At 37.2% G+C, this 20,817-nt stretch overlaps 1 protein-coding gene across 1 annotated transcript in view; it reads left to right on the forward strand.

Moving 5' to 3' along the window:
• The window catches only part of Srrm234 (Serine-arginine repetitive matrix 2/3/4), a 384,246-nt gene that overhangs the window by 299,230 nt on the left and 64,199 nt on the right, over positions 1-20,817 (forward strand). Inside the window, exon 7 of the mRNA XM_068229363.1 lies at positions 2,511-2,634. Within this exon, the coding sequence (XP_068085464.1) occupies positions 2,511-2,634 (124 nt within the window). The remainder of the gene's footprint in view (positions 1-2,510; positions 2,635-20,817) is intronic.

Genomic DNA, 20,817 nt, shown 5'->3' on the forward strand with positions numbered 1-20,817 from the left:
CCATACTAACATCTCTTTTCATTTACCACATTCACTTGTTATTCCATAATAATCTTACTGTTAAAATTAACATGTTCTTAGGATTTCGTCAAGAGTGATCTTTGCTTTGATGTGGCTTATGATGACCCCTTAGATGGGTCGAAACTAGTTCCATGTAAGTTTAAAATATTGTGAATATATTTTGTATTGAATAGGTGGAAACCTTTACTGTGTTGTTACTCATATGTTATTCTCAGTTCAATAAGGACCATCAACATGAAATTTATAACCCTTAGTGCGGTTAGGTGTTCGAACCCCACTGTCGGCAGCCCTGAAGATAGGTTTCTGTGTTTCCATTTTCACACCAGGCTCTACCTTAATTAAGGCCACGGCCGCTTCCTTCCCACTCCTAGCCCTTTCCTATCCCATCGTCGCCATAAGACCTATCTGTGTCAGTGCTGTGTAAAGCAAATTTAAAAAAAAAAAGGACATTGCTTGTGTGATATCAAGGATTCCAACTTTGATTTAGGGATGTTGCAGTAGAAGAGAGCAGCTCATTTTTTGCACGTAGTCTTCTTACACCGTGCAAAATCAACCATCAGAATCAGAGGTGGGCTCTGATATGATAAGTTTCGATATTTCCCTTGTGAGAGGAACAATTTTACTTTTACCAAGGTTCTAGAATTATGATCTGTGAAAGGAGCTTTCTCTCAAGGTTCTCTGACCTGCCCACAGTGTGGGTACTGATGAGTATCACTCTTGTGATCTGTATGTCCTTCCCGTCAGCTGTTCGCCACCACGCTGAGGAGGCCTCTGAGCTTTCTGTGTAGGTAGTACTCCACACGCGCTCGCTCGTTACACACTCGGTCAGTTTGAGCAATACCCACAGACCACTGATATAGCTGCTTCTTCTTTTCCCAGCATTCGGAGCCAATAGGTCTGACAATCATCTTGTAAACTTTCCTTTTCAGTACAAGACACCTGTCAGCAATCATCATTTCATCCAGCCAACATTGATGTGATGCTTGACATCTTTGTCGATTGTGGCATCGATGGTAATGATATGTGTGTATACAGTGAAACCTTGTTAATACGTTCCTCATTAACATGTTTTCCCACTTAGCATGTCGTAAATTCGGTCCCGATTCTCGTCGTATTAAATCTATATAAAAATACCTCACTTACAGCGTTATGAATTTTCGCTTAGTACAATCACATTTTTCCTGGCCCTGAAAATGGTATTTGTCATCCCTGTCGAAAGAAACTTGATTTCCAACTCGGGTAAGAGCCGTCGCCACAGTTGCGTGTTTACGGTAAAAGTCCGCGAATTCCTGACCTTAACGGGATAAGTTGCACCTTCGGGGAGCAAGCCATTAGCCTCAGGAATGTTCAGTTTTGCTTGCTGGTTACCATTGAGATTGCTGAATAATACAGTGAACCTGTTTCTGCTTGTATTTCACATTCTATTCAGAAGTTAGCAATTTAATTTGTGTTCAGAGGTACAGTGAAGTGTAGCGAATATTTGTCTTGAGATAGCCTAATTATGGATACGGAAAAAGTCATGAAATTCCTTACTTGTAAAGATAAAATTAAAACCTGTCAGAAAGTGGACTGGCGTCCGCATCTTAAAGCGTGCAGAGGTCATGAATGTTGAACTCGCACTTTCGAGTTTCTACTCGATCAAGTGAGTTGGTCAAAGTTTATTAAAAATGGCAGCCAGAGTCGTTCTTGCCGGTCGCACATGGTTGAGTGTAACCTCCAATTCAGTGTCTAAGTTTGTGACCAGAAAATAATGTTTAATAACCCACTTTTCCAAAATAAAAGGCTTCTACTTACATTTGTTTTAGATAGAGTGTAGTCTGCAATAATACTTTGATATTTTTATTGACCCCCGAGAACATATTTTCCTATTTGCTGTTTGGTGTTTTTCACACCTTTCACTGCACTTGTTATTTTATAAGCCTCAGCGGAAAAGGTTTTCATAGTTGTTCTCTTGTGTTTTTCACATCTTGTAATACTTTCTTCTCATCTTTAGAAATGGTAGATATAGTTTTCACTGTACCCGCAGATACATGGCGTAAAATGCCCTCATGTTGGAAAAAATCCTATCTAGCGTCTTCATATTCCTAAAGGATAGTTTTTGTTTGTATATTCAGTAGTTCGTCTTCTCGCTTAACACGTTCTGTTTTGTTGTCCCCTGCAGAAACGTCTTAACAAGGTTTTACTGTATATAATTATTAATAACATTTGAGTTGAGCCTCTACAGACTACGTGTTAACAAGCAGTCTCATTTTCAGTGTTTATATCTTGTTTGTTGCTGCCAGTATCTCTTAAGCTCATTCATTGGTCACTGTCTTCCTTTGATGTTCTCATTCCTCTTTAAACCTCTGATAGGCTTTGACCATCTATCTAAATTCATCCCCATCATTTGTTACAGTTTCTGTAATCCTAATTGCTATTCACCCTCCCTCCAGTACCATGAATTGTGTTTGTTTAATTAGAACATTGTTGTTCTCTTCTTGGTATTACAGTGCTTCAGGCTCGAGTGAAGACCACAAACATCACAAAAAGAAGGAGCGGAACAGCAAGCCGGCAACCAAGGGCAGCACCGAGCACGTGGAGAGCAACTCAAAAGAGAAGCATTCTCATTCTGAGGTAAACGGGGCATGAGCCTGCCTCCTCTGGTGACCAAAGTGTTCAACATGTCATATTGCTAGCTTATTTAAATTGTCACTTCAAACATCTGTACCTGAGAGTTGTTTCTCTAATGGTTTAAATTCCCTGCTGACAGTCCTTGAGAATCCACAGTGATTGAACTTTTATTTAACAATGCAGCCCTTGCATTGGCTGAAGTGAGAGGGGCATAAATCACTAACATTCTATGTCAGTCAAGTTATAATGATTTTTGAAATAACTTTATTCTTCCTTTTTCCCTGTAACATGAGGCTGCCTAGATAGACAAAGCTTACAATAGAATATAGTTCAGATATTAATGATATTTTAAACACACAGGAAATAAGGAGGCCATACAAATAAAGACAACAAGCTTGAATCATTGTTCCTTTAGATGATTTTGAAATGATATAAAAACTGCAGTAAATTTCTTTACACTTTGTTTGTGGACTATGATGTAGACTATAAATGACCTGTAAGGATACTTGGAGAATTTTTCACAATATATTGCCACACTTGCCATATCAAAGTTTGTCTCAGGTCAAATTTTTACAGAAATGGACAGATGTCATGCACCAGTCGTTAAGCCTTTTACGGTGTGGGGAAAATGGAGTTGTAGGTCTCGCACTTCTCTTCGTGTTCTTCTGTGGGTTGAGGTTCACTCCTTTCCGTTTGGTGTCAATGATCCTTTCTCGATAGCAATTATGTCAATATGTGTAGATGATCTGTAAGCTGTGAACCTGCTCGTCCACCAGGCAGTTTCTATTGCGCAGGACTGATCGTATCCTTTCGTGACGAGTGTTTCTTGGTTCCCAGAATGTGCACATTTCTCACTCTGGTTCATACAGTTTGAAGGCATGCAACACCAGGTTGTCATTGGCTTCCAGCATGATAACCCTCTCCTATCTATATATAACTCTCTCAAACGCAGTATATTTCAGCCAGCAGGTTGAAAATGCAGACATTTCTACAAAGTCATACTGAACAAAAACTAAAGAAGCTCAAAATGTAATTTTTAGTAAATAAATGCGTATGATTCCTAATTATGAATCAGGCTGGATGCAGGAGAATTTTATCTGTCATCTGAGAATTAGGCCTAGAACTGGTGTCATCATGCATGTGGAGGTCAGGCATAACTGTGTGATATCTTGTGTTGTCAGTCACTGTTGTTTTCACCCTCCATTTCACTGATTGCACTTAATGTACTGCTTACACTTTCACAGTTTGAATTTGCATTCACCATTTGTTCAATCTCATTATCACACAAAATATTTCCAACACAAGTTAGACTACTACATGTTTGTTTACATTAGGTTACTTTTAACACGGCCGACAAGATCTCTCACTGCGCTCCTTATACCAACCTTGACAATTGCTTGTGAAGCGCAGCATAAAGCTGTAATTGGAAAGTTTCTCCTTAATGCTAACTGGGGCACTGGCCACCCATGACACTGACTGGAAGCTATGCACTGTAATTATCGTATTTCCAGTTTCATGTATATTGTTTTGGCATCACAAGTATTGCTAATGGGTTCATAATAAGATGTATGTTTGTTATCTGTTATTTCACGATTTGACAAAGACAAAGTGGATCAAAGTGATTTGTCCCAAACAGAATTCTCCTTCATATGCTAAATTTTCTTCTTCTTTTCTTTTAATTGTGTACTGTAGTAGTTTGGTTTTCTTGAACTGTGTTTGCAAATATTTAAACATGTCATATTACTGTGTACTTCAAACACGAAAGAGAGCAAAGGGACTCAATGCTGTTTTTCATGAGAGTTTAATCCTGACGTGCATGTATCTGTATTCCTAAGCCAAAGAAAGAATTGTGATTTGCTGAGCATGTAGTATCACACTCCACTCACAAACGTCTCATGTTCTGACGTACAGCACTTAGCATCGAGATTTGAACTTCTGACATAAACATATTTACGCACAATACCTAAGGTGGACAAGGAATAGTTTTAAACTGTTTGAAACTACAGTAAACAGAGGAGTTTAAAGGGAGATCTTCAGCTGAAGTATGATTATTTATTTATTTATTTATTTATTTATTTATTTATTTATTTATTTATTTATTTATTTATTTATTTATTTATTTATTTATTTAATTTATTTATTTATTTATTTATTTATTTATTTGTCTGCTTCATTTGCTGAATGATCAGTGTTGAGGCCTTCAGTTTGGAGGGTCCCGGGTTCAATTCCCAGCAGGGTAGGGGATTTTAATCACTTCTGATTAAGGCTCGGGGACTTTGTGTTTGTCTCAACACTCTCCTCTTCATATTCAGACAACCACCACAGAAATGCACAATAGTGATTATGATTACAGTACATCCCTCCATCAGGCCCAATTCCTCATGTGCAACGTAGTTCACATGTGCGACCCCACAGATGTGGAAAAAGTGGTAGTAGAAGAAGATTGATTTGTTTGTTTGTTTGTTTGTTTGTTTGTTTGTTTGTTTGTTTGTTTGTTTGTTTGTTTGTTTGTTTGTTTAAAGTACACTTAGGCTACAGCATAAAATTACATTTGTAGAAAAATTTTAATTACAACGACTGGCAGAAATGCCTCAAGTATACTGTTATTACCATAATACCAGTAAGTCAGATACCTAACTTTCACTATCCTGATATATTATGATTGAACATATCAGCCAGAACTGTAGATAGTCCTATTCAAACATCTAAAGAAAAGAAAAAACTCAAAGACAAGAAAGACAGGCAATTGCAGTCATAACAAAAGTAAGAAGTCCATGAATGTTGTATGTTTACCTTCCTCAGTTGTCCTGAAAAGGCTCAGTTCCTTCCATATCACACAGTGCATCCCTTCCAGTCTCACTGTCACTGTTTGATGAATCTCTTAATGGGCGAGTTGGCCGTGCCATTAGGGGCGCATGGCTACGGAGAGAGTGGGTTTGAACCCCACTGTTGGTAGCCCTGAAGATGGTTTTCTGTGGTTTCCCCATTTTCACACCAGGCAAATGCTGGGGCCATACCTTAATTAAGGCCACAGCTGCTTCCTTGCCACTCCTAGGCCTTTCCTATCCCATTGTTGCCGTAAGATCTATAAGAGTTGCAATATTAATGGAGGTAAGAATTGATTTTAATCTTGTTTCTTTGTTAAGTTTCTGATATAATGAAAATCAGTTGAAATGGAAGGAAATAGAGTGCTTAGTTTGAAGTAGAAACAGTGGACAGGGGAGATGATTACTCGGTAATCAGGAACATAGAAGAGGAAGACATCTGTGCGTCTATATTTAAAAAAATTGAAATGAGACCCACTAAAGCAAGGTATGCTGCCCCTATGACTTTCATATGTTGTTTTCTTACTGTACATGTGAGGATAAAGTGTCATTCTGATTCCACAAAATGAGGTCCTGTGTCTGTGGCTTGTGCTCTTTCACTGTATGTTTCTGAGCTTTGAATGGGTTACAGTAATCTGTCCTAAGTGTCAGTTTTCAGAATGATCTTTGGATATTGCCATTGATGCTTTCACGGCCCGTAGGATATAGGATTTTGGCCTTATGCCGTGTCAAGAAAATAAGGTCATCAGAAGAAAATCTCGACTGTCCACGAGAAAGGCTTCTGAAACAATGATCTTTGAATAGTTCTAATAAATATAATAACTATGCCAACACAGGCAGTTGGTATGACTACAGGATAGGGAAGGGGAAATGAAGTGACTGTCACCTTAATTAAGGTACAGCTCCAGCATTTTTTTCTTGGTGTGAAAATAGGAAACCATCTTCATGGCTGCTAACTGGCTATGGCTTTATGAAGTCATTTGAATAGAATTGACATAACTCTGACCATAGTAACCAGGTGGAGTGAAATGGCACACACTACAGCTGGTGTTGAAGATTTAATAGTTGAGAAATTTCTGTGAATATTTTGTGAGTTTCCAGCCAAGAGGACAATAGAATGATGATAAAATATGAAAGTTAAATCCGTGCAATATTAGTTTTATTTTTTTGGTTACTCAATCTTAGAAATATATCTTCTTGAGGATGTAGTCTGTGTTAGGGCTAATACTTCACATGGCTTCTTTAATTACCAATTACTGTGGATTGTGCAGTGCTGTGACCAATTATAGAATTACCCTTTATCTAGAGTCCACTGCCCGGAAAGAGTCCTTATTAAGATGGTGTGAGTTAACAGATGTATTATTATAAGTTTCCAAAGACAACTCTCAGCTGCAGATATTTTTATCTGTGTTGAATCTGTTTCATTTTGATATTTCAGTGTTTTTTTCTTTTTTTGTAATTTATTACGAAGGAATAACGAGGAAGTCGAAGAGGTACATTGGTAAGGATACATGCATGTTACCATTACACTCAAAGCTAGGATGTTGTGTATGCTTCTTGTGGGTGGCATCATAAGTGTCAGTGTGGTAGTTACTTCGGAAGATGAGATGGAAAATATTTGGTGGAAATTCTTCTTCAAAAGAGATCGCCTTAGCTGAACACTCAACTCGCACTTCATATAGAAAGATGATATGATAAGCTCAACAACAGGGAGCAGCAGAAGGAGATATGCATTCACTTCATATCTTTATCTTTGTTTGTTTGTTTGTTTGTTTGTTTGTTGTAACTACATATTTATAGGAATAATCTTTGCATCCTAACTTTAGGAAGAGACGTTCTCTGTGATAGGAAAGAGTGTATCGTGAGCAGCATCTTATAACTTTTTGTTCTAATTAAGTGTAAATAAGTGGAATATTCCATGCTGATTTACTTCTGTCCATCATCAGTTTCGTCATCGCATCAAAAGAGTGGTGTCGTCACGATCTCCATCCTCTGTCCCATCGAGGGAATTTGAAACTTCTTTCTACCAACTCACAAATTTGAGTCACCTGCAGGTACTCCAAGTGAGTCGGTGTTCCTCATGTATCGTTTCTTTGATGCAGCTTTAAAGGGTAAATTGAAGGGTCAGGGGAAAAAAGCAGGAGAGTCAATATTTGTACAACTTGAGAAAAAGCAACTTTTGTGCTTGACTTCCCTATTTCTTTCCACTAACAGCGAAACTTTGAGTGCTAATTTCTCCTGACTTGCCTGCTTTTTTTTCCATTTCCGACCTCTCAATAGATGCGCATGATCACTCTGAAGCAGACTGTAACAATATCTCAATTTCGATGAAAAAGTGACTTGCCTGGTTTTTTCCCCCGACCCTTCAATTGACACGGACGTCCAGTTGTCGGAGAATTTAAGTCGGTCCTCGGGTCTGTAGCTGCCTAAACAAACAGTAGCAGTTCATTGGCCGTGAGAACTTACTTTTGGAATAGTCTTCCAGTACCTAGTAGCTTTCTTTCTCACCGTCATTTGTCTTGATTACCACGCTGGATTCATCCTTGCTGCATTTCAGAAGATAACAAATCTGTGGAAATTCACAATTTTTTTTTTCATAATTGGTTTGAAAATGTTGTCCAGTGCTAGTTTCTTCCTATGAAAACTAAAGTTACTTAGTTGATATGCATAACTAGCCTTAACTCTCTTGCTTTTCTCCAAACACATTTCATTCATGACCGCACATCCAAACTGTCTCTTTTCAGTCGCATATTTGCCAGTTCAAGATGAGCTTTATTCTCCCCAAATTTGGCCAACTTTGGACCCCATAGAACTTTTTAGTCTTCTTGGCCTTTCTTCTCTTCATTCTTTCACTGCTCATCTTTCCCTCCTTTCCGAAATGATCTGCTTAGTTTCACTTTTTTTTGGTGGTTTCTCTTCGGATGATTTTAGACTGCCGACTCTTCTTCTGCATCCCACTTACAGGTGACCTTCAGTCCCACGATGTATCTAATGTATCGTTTGTCATCTAGGTGTGCATAGAATTTCAGCCTTTGTTTCTGCATTGTGTCCATAATCTTGTCAGTGTACTTGTAATACTCCCCATCTCTCCTTTTCTTCCAAGTCCCATCTGTAGTGTTCTTCGATCCCAGAATTTTCCTCAGAATCTTCCTTTCCTTCTTCTTGAGTTCTTGCAGCTCCCCTTTTTTATTTAAAATAAGGCAGTCTGAATCATACAATCCTTCCGGTTTTATTGGAGTAATAATGTCACATTTTTACCTTGTAGGATATTGCCCGTTTGTTATACCTTTTCTGTGTTAGCTTCTAGGCCAGATCTAATATTCTGGCACTTGCTTCGTTTGCCTCTTTATCCAGTCCATTGGGTAGGATCCATTCACCCAGGTATTTGAACTTCTCTGTCCTTTTAATCTTCCATAGTTTTATCTCTATATACGTCTCACTTTGGTGCTTGTACTCCTTACACTCAGTCTTTCAATCAGAGACTTTAAGAGCTGCTTTTTTCAGCCATTTCATGCAGGCTCTCAAGCATCTTTCAACATCTTCTCGCTTTTTGGCTAAGATGGCAAGATCATTGGCAACAGCTAAACACTTGATTTCTAGGTTCTTTCCTTTCTTCCCCAAGTGTATACAACGTGTTCCTTCCTATCAGAGTTTCTTTCCTGGTCATTATTTTCTCCATTACGATTTTGAAGAGGATTGGGAATAATCCGTCTCCTTGTCTGACCCCTGTCGTTATTTCTAACAGAGCAGAAATATTTTCTTTCCTGGTCATTATTTTCTCCATTACGATTTTGAAGAGGATTGGGAATAATCCGTCTCCTTGTCTGACCCCTGTCATTAATTCTAACAGAGCAGAAATTTTTCCTAAGTACTTTACTCGCAAAATAGTGTCCGTCAGTGTTAGTTTTTATGATTTCTCTTGTTTTCTTGTCAATTCCAAACTACTCTAACAAGGGAAGGGTGCGTACCAGGGAATCACCGATCTTGTGTAAATTTTGCACAGACGTTGTATGAACCAAGAATAACAAATTAATTTGTGTGACCTATAGAAAGCGTTAAAATTTGTATGGTTGAATGGGTGCACTCGCTACGCAGTGCTGCACCGTGTGCTGGATTAACTCATTGAGAAGCCATTGCTCCATACCCTACCCACAACTTACAGTGTTCAACAGCTGATTTGAGGCCATGCTGACATACGCTTAAAAAGGAAGGCTGTTCAACAGTGGAGAAGTGGTAAGCGGGGCTTGCCTTTGTTTTCTTTGGTGAAACGATAGTTCCATCGTGTCAAAAGCAAAAAAAGTAAAATTTATATTTGTGGGAAAAACCTGGAACAGCTGGTACGCGCCACAACAAATTAAGGGTAATAGCCTGTACTGTCAGAAAAAAATCTGTTTTTCCCATCAAAATAATTAAATAATTCACGATGTGTCTATTGAAGTATGCAAGTCATTCATAAAAAGCAATGCGCGGGATTTAAAGCATGCCATGTATGGGTACGTAACTCTAAGAAGTGCAGTGGTATTGTGTCACACAAAATAAACCTGTAACGATGAAAAGACAGAGAAACAAAGAAATAGAAACCATGGCAGTAGCAGAAATATTTCTAGAAGTCCCTCAGCGACTGAACCCAACACACGCTGCAATCCTGCTTAGCCAAGCACACCAGTTCAAACATACGAAGTTCAAACACTTTCTGTAGGTTGCATAAGTTAATTTCGTAAAGAAATGTTTAGCCGTTGTGTTATTCTTGGCTCATTGAACATGTGTGCAAAGTTTATGTAAGATCCATGATTCTACGGTACGCGCCCTTCCCTTGTAAGACACTAAATAAGGTTTGTCTATCAATCAAGTCATATGCTTTTCTGAAGTCAACAGCAATGTGGACTCTGCTTTAGCCATTAACGACCTATGACGAGAACTCACTGCTACTTAAACTGACGCCAAGCAAATGGCACGATATGTATGTGGCATGCTTCTTGCTTGTGGCAGGAACAGAGTTGCCAACAGAGCAGAGGGAAAAATACCAACTTTCAGATTTTTGTATGTCAGGAGCACTGTACCAACCTTGACACTAATAACTGCAACCTAACATTTTACCGCTAAATAATGTAAACATATAAGGATTATGTGCATATATACAGTATGCCAATGTTACCAGATAACCACCATACGATGATGATGATTATTATTATTATTATTATTATTATTATTATTATTATTATTATTTTACCACCAAATTATTCGTTATACCAAACAGTGTGCCATTTAAGGAATCACTAAGACCAGATAAAAAAATTGAATTCTCTTCTTACATGGTGTGTAGCCTTCAAAGGCTGACATGCTGACCACTTAGCCTTGGAGCCGGAGTTCTGCCTAGCTAGCAGTTATAGCTCAGATCCCTGCGGACAGAACTGAAATGTAAGGGCCACCGTAGCTCAGTGGTAAAGCATCAGACACGTAATCCGAAGGCTATGAGTTTGGTTCCCTCTGGTGTCTGTTTGGCCATTCTCTTTCTGTACTCACCATCTTCTTAGCACATTCAGTATGCAGCAAAGTTAAGTTCTGAATTTATAAACATGCTCTGAACATGCCAGAAACCAGCCCACCCTGCCTTTCTGCAACAACACTTTGGAGATCACTTGATTTCAACTACCCCTCCTGCTACCCAGATATCATGCCCCCATATGTCTCAATGCTGAAAGAATCCTTTTTTCTGCCAGATGACCCTCCTAGGTGTGCTCCCAAATTATGAGAGAAGGTACAGTAATTTTTTGTGTCCATGAGGCAACCTGTATTAATCACCGCGTTCTACTATGTGCAGGTCCATTGTGAACCGTGCATGAAACATGATGGTGCACATTTTGAATAGTTTCATATGTGTTGCCATCGTCACTTTGGATGTTAAAACGTTATATCTTGACGTTCAGAACATGTTTGTAAATTTTGTTCTGTTTGTTTTGCCATGTCCTGTACTACACAGGATGTCCAGCTTAAAGGTATAACAAAAGGAAATTTAATAACTTGAGAAGTTATTTACTGAAAATTTGTGTCTGCAAGTAGAATAACTCAAGACCTAATGCACCATTAGTGGTGCTACATATGTTGAACTTGTATTCAGTCCCTCTGCATGGATTTTACTGCATTGTATGCATAACATTCTCTTCCCTGTCTTTTCTATATTGTCATTTTGTTTCGGTGTTTTCCAAATTGGTACGTTTGTCATCACCAGACAGTTCATTCCAAGCTAAGTGTTATGTGTGAAGTGTCATACTTTCATACATGTGTACAGGGGTTATTCCCCCCTCCCCCTCCCACACTGTCTCGCATCATCAACTCCTCCGGTTTTCTCCACACACTTTCTTTCCATTGTTTAGCTCTGTTCTCTTCCATCCTAGTGCCTTTTGTTGCATTTTATTTTATTTTCTATTTATTTCTTCTACCACATTCATCCCTGATTTGTCTGATATCCTCTCTGTTACTCCTCATGCACACACGGTGTGATAGAACATCTTAATTGGAGCTTGATATTGTCATCACCTCCCGCTTGGAGCGCTGTGCCAGCATACAGCGAGCCACCTGGTGGCAAACAAGCGTACTCTCTCGTGAACAGTCAAGATTTTCTTCTGAAAACACAGAGCAAAGTTGTGCTAAACTTAGAGTTTCACCTTATTTCCTTGACACGGCATAAGCCCATAATTATAGTGTCTACATAACATTATCAATAGCAGAACGAATGCAATGGCACATGTCAGGTAGATAATGTACTGGTGTTTAGTACTCTCATTTCTTGACAACTCTCCCAATCCAGTGCCTAAGAAACTCACAGTTCCTCGTACTGGCACAGCATGCCATCTTATTTTAAGGTCACACCACAAGACGTTGTGGCATAAATGCTTGGCTCTGTGGAGGAGAATGGTAATATGACCCTTACACTTAGTATGGTAGCCTGACATCAAAAGAAAACTTCCCGTTTGGCACAGGTTTCTGTCTCATTTCTTAATTGATATGCACATGCAAATGTTGTTAATTGGTTGCAGTTGATATTCATGCTAAACTTGAGTTCCATGCGGGAAAACGCAAAAAACGTCATCTGCTGTGGAGTTCACATGTCTATTGTTAATCTCTCTTTAACTAGACAGTTATGTGAATGCGCCATGCAAACTCTGTAAGGAAACCTTTTAAGTTACTCTACTTGCAGAAACAAACTTTACTTTTCAAGTTAGTAAATTTTGTTTTTATTGTACCTGTAATTCAGACGCACCACTTAGGCCTACTCAACACGACTTAATAAGATGAAAGTCTAATGTCATTGTGAAAGTTAAAGAAATTTTTCAAGAATTCCTTTGTGATCATCCCATCGGCAGACTGCATAGTCAAGTGAAGAAGAATTTTTCATAAATATTTTTTGGTCAATTACTGCTCTCTTCCTACTAAATGTCTATTAAAATTTAATAAATTCAGTGTGTGTATACACATCAGAATATTTTAACATAGCTGCCACCCATACTCCGTATTATATTAGTATTAAGTCTGAACTGTTAATGTAAATTTCTAGTTATTGATAATGTGTATGCAGGCAGGAATATTTATTAGATAGCTTCTGAGCTGTTGACAAATTTTTTCTCTTATAATACTCTTATAATACATTTAATTTCCTAAATTCTTCTTGAATTTGTATTGTGGCTTTTATCAGATAAATCTAACCTTTTCTTGATTTTCTTTTAACTTCGTACATTTTTTGAATCTGTCCTTTTCCATTCAATTGTGTCCTGTTGCATCCATCGACTTCACCTTGTTTCCTGTTAATTTTTTATCCTAAATTGTGTTTCATGGAATTTTGCTAACATATTAATGGACGTTTCCAAGGATTGTTCTGAATTGTAAGTATAGTTATGGTTTATTTTGTAAAAAGAAAAATTCTTATGTTTAAAAAAATCCCTTATCTTTCTCTAACTGAATTATTTATATATTTAATTTAATAAGAAATGGGTAAGGGGACAGAAAATTTGGGCTCTTCAATTAAGATTTTTAACTGTCGAATTGAAATGATAATAATATAATTTTACAAACATGTTCTTTATCATATTGCATTTGAAATTTGGTTTTGGTAATACCTGTGACAAATGTGTTACAGCAGAACTTGATGTGAAGCAACTCAAATTATGTTTGAAGCTCGTTGTAACTAATTTTACTGGTGATAGTATTAGGTAAAACTTATAATATTTGGAGCAGTTTTAACCATTGTTGTGTCAATGGGAGCTACTGAGAGCATAAAGTACGATGGACCTTATTATACCAAAGAGTAATGTTGATTTCTAAGCAATAGACAATATTCCGTTGTTGTGATTTCTAAATCGTTCTTGGTGGCTACTGACAGCCAACCCTCTCTTACCTGTCTAGCATCTTTCTTCTCAGAACACAAACAGTGTATTTTTTTTTACTTAAACTGTACTTTCTTTGGAAATTTTTATTCTCAAGAATGATTGATATGTTCCATTGTTTCATACCAGGCATTGTGATTTGCTTACAGTTTTAATGTATTACTTTTTGCGAAGTTATAAAAAAGTGAAGTCTACAATGAAGAACATGATTACCCAACATTTTTGTCATTTGCAATTTTCTGTTTACAAGCCTTTTTGTGAAGATCCAGTTTTTCTATTTTTATATGAGCTGTTAAAAACATTGTCATTATAATATTAAATAAATGGAAAGACAGATATGCAGGGAAGGGTAAATGTAAATTGATAATCACTCTACCAAAAGTAGGTCATATGCTTTTTCTGTCTGTGTTCAGCCACCACATCCTGGCTGGAAAATCAATGCAGCTCAAAAGACACAAATTCAATCATTACATTTTTAATTTTTTTAAAAGTAAATTCAAATTATGTTAAAGAATGTTTTGTTATTTGGTTAGGAGTCCTGTAGTCAGCAAAGCAGGAGAAATGAAACATTCACAGTTCTTTTGAACTCTGGTTCAGACTTCCCTTTTGAGGAGATGTGGAGAACAGGAAAGTTAGTTTCTTATTAAAAATAAATGTCAAAAGTGCCAAGGAAGCATTTGCAGAAAATCTAAAATGCCAGATGCAGTTGCTGATGAGATGTTCGGATCTATGGCTTACAAGCCCAGGAAATGTCTTCCGTTTTCATTGTGTCACCACAGCTGCTATGCATGCATGCATGCATACATACATACATACATACATACATACATACATACATACATTTGATATTGACATTATAATATTCAGTAAATGGACCGGAGGAAGGGTAAATGTAGATCGATAACAACTGTATCACAAGTATCCAGCCACCATGTCCTGGACAGAAAAACCCTGCAAACTAGTGTACATACATACATACATACATACATACATAGCAATCTTTATGCATGAGCCTTATGGGCCTGGGACCAGGGCAGCAAATTTATGGAGCTACAAAAATGAGGGGGGGAAAGAAAAAAATCTGTATATACAGGTCTACCTTCTCAATACAACTTAGACTAAATACTAAAATTCAAGTGTGTACTAGAAAAACTTAACTCCCAAGTTTCTAAATTTTAATCACATGAAATTCAACAACACAAATCGGGCGTAAAAAACTCAATCAAGAATCACCTCTTTACAGCTCAAAAGTGAAGTAAAATTTCTTTATCAAAAGAAGTCTGTTTTGAATGCCAAATTATATAGTGCATATCTCGTTGCTTCCCTTCTTTTGACCCCTTTAGAATGGGACACTACATGAATCAGAAACGTTTTCATATTTTAAAAAGTTGAAAAATCTAAAGATCAGAAATCAATGGATAAATCTAGAATAGATCCCATCTCTCTTAGTTAAAACTTCACCACAATAAAGACGCTTTAATAAAGACGCTTTAATAATAATAATAATAATAATTTAAAAAAATCTCACGATTTATCTTTGAATGAAATTGAGCAAACTGTTCTACATAATGGTCCCAAGGTCTTTCAACTTAAATAATCTAATAACAACAAACTACCAGTAGAAACAAGATGAGTTAAGATACTAAGTTAGGAAAAAGTTAAATAACATATTTAAAGAAAAAAAGTTCAAAAAGTCCAATATTTCCAACAGACAGTTAACAGGTTTAAACAGAAGATTTAAAAAAAAAAAAACCTTACCAAAGATGATAAAGGAAACATTACAGTATTGATGACACAAAACAACTGTGTCAAAGAAGCAGAACATTTCTTTTAGACAGTAGTTTTTTGAAAATAAAAATCAATCCCACTAACAAAATTCGAAAAATCTGAAACAGTTACTCAGTAATTCTTCAGTTTGTTTCAACGAATAATAAACTTCCAAATTAATAAATATGAACCCAAGATCCCCACAGCTAGTGCTTTACTGAAAATTGATAAATATGGCATTCCAATTAGACTAATCATGAATTTCTGAAATAGACCTACTTACAGAATATCCCAATTTTTCAGAAATTCATAATGAAACATTATTGCTTTTTTTTTTAATTTATTTTTTATTAGAGAACATCTGTCAAAAATTCAATAGAATTCTGCAACATTTCTAAAAACTGTAAGTTACAATTGTACCACACCATCCATAACTTTGAGATTTCTGACATGTATTCTAGCATTCCAATAAACGAAACCATCAAATTAATCAATAATAATTTAAACAAATATAGTTATCTTAGTAAATTAGAAATTGAGAAAATTTTGAAGGTTCTAAAATTTGTTTTGAACACTCTTTTAACAACGTCATTTATCAACAGAAGGGTGGGTTCACCATCTTCGGGCATCTTAGCTGAGATCTACATAATATTAACATGATTTTTTATTAGGCAAGATATGTTAACATTTTTGCCATTACTGGTTAGTGAGTCATTGATAGTCAAACTTTATTAGATTAACTTAATTCATTAAATCCTGACATAAAATTTACTGTAGAATCTGAAGTCAACAAATCCTTAAATGTTCTTGATCTTAAAATTACCAGAATGATGGTCGTAAGAAAGTTGTCTATGTTCTACAGAGCTCATAATATTCCATATTCCACTATCCAATAAAAATGATAAAAATGAAATACAGTGCACTCCCGCTAATTCGCGTGTGGATAATTTGCTTTAAAGAAGAAGTACAGGTCGTCTCTGTTACAGCAATTGGTTGAGGAAGGCATCCATATTCCAACATTTTGGAAGGACTTCAGTTTGTTGGATGCTTTTCATGCAGTCAATAAGTCATGAGACAAAATTACCGCTACTACGCTCGCATGATCATGGAAATCTGTTCTAGGTGAAGAGCAAGGATTTGGCGGCTTCAGTGACGACGATATTTCGAACGGGCAACGTAGTCTTGCTACGATATCATTACTGAAAAACCTGGATAAATGCCAAGATTCAGAAGAAAATGACATTATTGAGTGCTTAGACATCTATAAGGACGATTATGGTTTCAGACATGAAATTGAGGAGGATATTGTGCGGAATTTGACGGTTGGTGAGGAAGACGGAGATTCAGATGATATCAAGTGCGGGAGTGATGCAACGGAAACTCCGAAAGTTTCCCACAGCCAAGCTAGTGTCTCTATAGACATACTTATTTCTTACATAGTAAATAGAGATGAATTTTCATTTTCAGATATTGTTTTCTTGAGAAATGTACAATCCAAAATTAGAAAAAAAAAGAACAATCATCTAAGAAACAAAAAGTGATGAGCGATTTTTTTCATTAGATACGAATGTTGGCATAAACCACATGGCATTTTGTAATTTTTCTCTAGTGTGTCTTACAATACAATGTGAAGTGTTATAATTATTTTCTGCTTGTTCATAAAATACATTTCATTATTTTAACCTATGGTTATGTTTTTATCAGGCTTAAAAATGACTGCAGATAATTTGCGGTTTTCGATAATTCACGGAAGTGCATGCATTAATTACTGCAAATTATCGGGAGTGCACTGTAAATAGCATATGACTGTTGCATCCAACAATGGCTACAATAGAAATTTCGCAGACAAAATATTCAGCAAAATAAAATAATATAGCCGACCACCACACTGTAATAAAGACCTTACAAAAATAAGAATTTTGTCATTTTTACTTTTAATAGTACATGTTTATACCAGATAACAAACATATTTAACTTGGCACAGGGTGCCAGGTTACTTGGAATGGAAGCAGGTGCATGTTAAGATTTTCCCTCACCCATAAAATAAATGAAGAAAATGTCTTTATAGTACAGTTTTGAAAACCCATATGAACTCTTTAAATTTGTCAAGTCTTTTTTTATTTTGGGTTGGGGTGGGGGTGGGGTGGGGGTGGAGGTTTTGAACCCCTTTAACTTTCCCCCCAGTACAGCCTTGGTAATGATCTAAATTGTATCCTACTGAGCAGTTATGTAGAGATATTGGAAAAGTTGTCAACAGGGATAAAAGCACGAATATCTGTATGCAATGAATTTTCAGAAATATTCTTATTGTTATCAAACTTCACAGAAATTAATCCTGATGGAATTCACAAATCAGCTGACAAACTGTAACAGACGTACCCATCAGATATTGAAGAAGCATTTGGAACAGAATGTACCAATCTGAAATCCTTCCTCTTACAAGAAGGAAAAAGTAAACTACCATTGTCACTTTTAAACAAACTTCTGATAGGTGCAATTACCGCTTTCGTCTAATCAGAAGGTAACTTTCATTTCATGCTGTCCGTCTCCGTAGCGTAACGGTTAGCGCTACTAGCTGCCGTCCACGCAGGCCTGGATTTGATTCCTGGTACTGCCAGAAATTTGAGAATGGCAGGAGGGCTTGTATGTGGTTAAAATGGTGCATGCAGCTCACCTCCAATGGGAATGATCCTGAAAAGAGCTGTACCACCTCGAGTTTACTTACTGCAAGCTAACTTTATTGAAAATGAATGAAAACCTACAACCTGTTTTCCAGTCATTGACTGGGATGCAATGCATGAAGCCCCCATCTTGCGACGATGATAGGAATTATGTCAGCTGCCGAGGCCTGTCGCACTCCTCTGCTAACCTTATTATCCACTCTATTTCAGCACTTCAGGTCTTATTACATATATTCTGGCTGCTTTATGACAGTGTAGTTTATTTATCATCCTCTCTACTTCCTCAGGCATTATTTCACTGCCTTTCATTGTTCTCCTCCCCACGAACTCCATTGTTTAGGACTTCAACAAACATTTAAAGTTGAGAAGATTTTCAAAATATTCCTTTCATCTGTCCATTGTCCGGCTCCATGGCTAAATGGTTAGCGTGTTGGCCTTTGGTCACAGGGGTCCTGGATTCGATTCCCGGCAGGGTTGGGAATTTTAACCTTAATTGGTTAATTTCGCTGGCACAGGGGCTGGGTGTATGTGTCGTCTTCATCATCATTTCATCCTCATCACGACGCGTAGGTCGCCTACGGGCGTCAAATCAAAAGACCTGCATCTGGCGAGCCGAACTTGTCCTCGGACACTCCCGGCACTAAAAGCCATACGCCATTTCATTTCATCTGTCCATTGATTCCCTAGGATACACTGGGACTTTTCTGATCATAATTCTTTCAGCCGTTAAATTTATCCACATCATTCATTTATGTGCCTAAGAGGAGCTATGTTACGTACTCTGGTGTTCCTGATGAATGGTCCTACCCCACACTCTGCTTTCCCCTTTTTAACTCAAGAAGGTCTTATAATGTCTTCCTTGTTATCTCCCCTTATCCGAATATCATTAACTCCCGACACATCCAGGTACATCTCTTTTCTGATTCACCCGTTTTACTTTCTATCCTCCACAAGCCCCGTTTATATTGATAGCTCCTCATTGAATTACATTTGGTTCGCCAACTTGTTTACAATGAGTTCATGGCCTGTCAAATGGAAGTAGGGCTCCATTATTCCCGTAGGTCTGAAGCTTGCTTAATCTTGTTAAGTTTCTGTGAAGTAAGATGCTAACATACTTACACATTGTCCTAGTGCAAGTAAATTTCTCCTGTAATGTTTTAGAGACCCTTGGTGGATTGTATAGTCGTAGCCACCTGAGCACAAGGAGGACCACGACTCAGAATATGCCCACCAGTTCTCAGGACCATTCACTAGGCCATTCAACCGTTGCCTGTAGTTTATGAACTAGGACGTGATTATAGTTACCCACTCCATGAATAACAAACTGCTATATTAATGGGAAAACATTTCTTTGTGACATTTATGATCACCAGGAAAATTGTGAAGAGGGTGAAGTTGAGCAGTTAATACCGATATATTTGTCCCCATAACTCTGCTGAAGAAACAGGCAAGTTATACAGCCTCGAGAAATGACATTGTAGGTTTCACTAAAAATGCTAAATAAACTACCTACTAATAATTTTTCTTCATCTTTGGACTTCCCCCAAATTATGTTTTCCATACTTGCAACAATTATTCAGCTTAGGGTTTTAAACTAGAAAGATCCACACATTATAAAATGGTTTTCTTGGGATATTCTTGATTGATTTAGCCCAGCATACTTCTATCCAAAATTGCAAAAAAACTTAACAAAGGCGTTGCCATTTTCCCTAAGTGTATAGAATAGTTATTGAGGGAACTGGACCATGTTTAATCAATTTTGTTTTCAAATTGAACCATTTTGACTACCATACACTTGATATAACTTTCAAGTTCTTCAGTCTGTCAAACACAAGATACAATAAATGAAATGCTAGTATTTACCTGGACAGGAGTGGAAAACAGTTTATTAACAACTTAATGACATATTTCGCTGTATAAAAACATTGTCATATTCTTTCAAATCACTTAGTCGCATGCATACACTTTATATTCACAAAACGACTTTGTTGTATAAACTTGTCACCGATTATAAATGGGTGTTGTTATGAACGAGTGAAAAGTTATTTTAATATTAAAATGCCATTTTCACCATCTTAATCAACTAAATGGACACTAAAAAGCAGACTAGGTCAGTGCCGTTCATATAATGGAAGTGTTCCTAAAGTATCTCTGGACTGCGTTACATGTGGAACTCGCTGTTTAAGAACCGAACATTGTTCTGTAAATTCTGGCCCTACACTAATTTCTGCCAGGAAGGCTAAAATTAACTGTTTAGAAAGAGGCTTCCTGAGATTTAATGAAATTGTTGTTGTGGGGGGAATGGTAGTTAGTTATGGTGCAAATGGAATTACCATTGTACAGCGTTCAAGGCTGAGTAAGACTGAAATCTGTGTTGCTTGAAAACAATGCTCACATCGGGTTCAGGGGGTGCTCGAAGGTGTATTGGTATGTTTGGCTGGAGAACAGCTGAGGCATTTAGGTGAGAAACATGGAACGTCTTTGGGTGTTGTATTACTCTTCCAAACCAACCAGTATGAAACTCTGTGTATT

The sequence above is a fragment of the Anabrus simplex genome, chromosome 10 (assembly GCF_040414725.1).
Source record: "Anabrus simplex isolate iqAnaSimp1 chromosome 10, ASM4041472v1, whole genome shotgun sequence".
Taxonomy (NCBI): domain Eukaryota; kingdom Metazoa; phylum Arthropoda; class Insecta; order Orthoptera; family Tettigoniidae; genus Anabrus; species Anabrus simplex.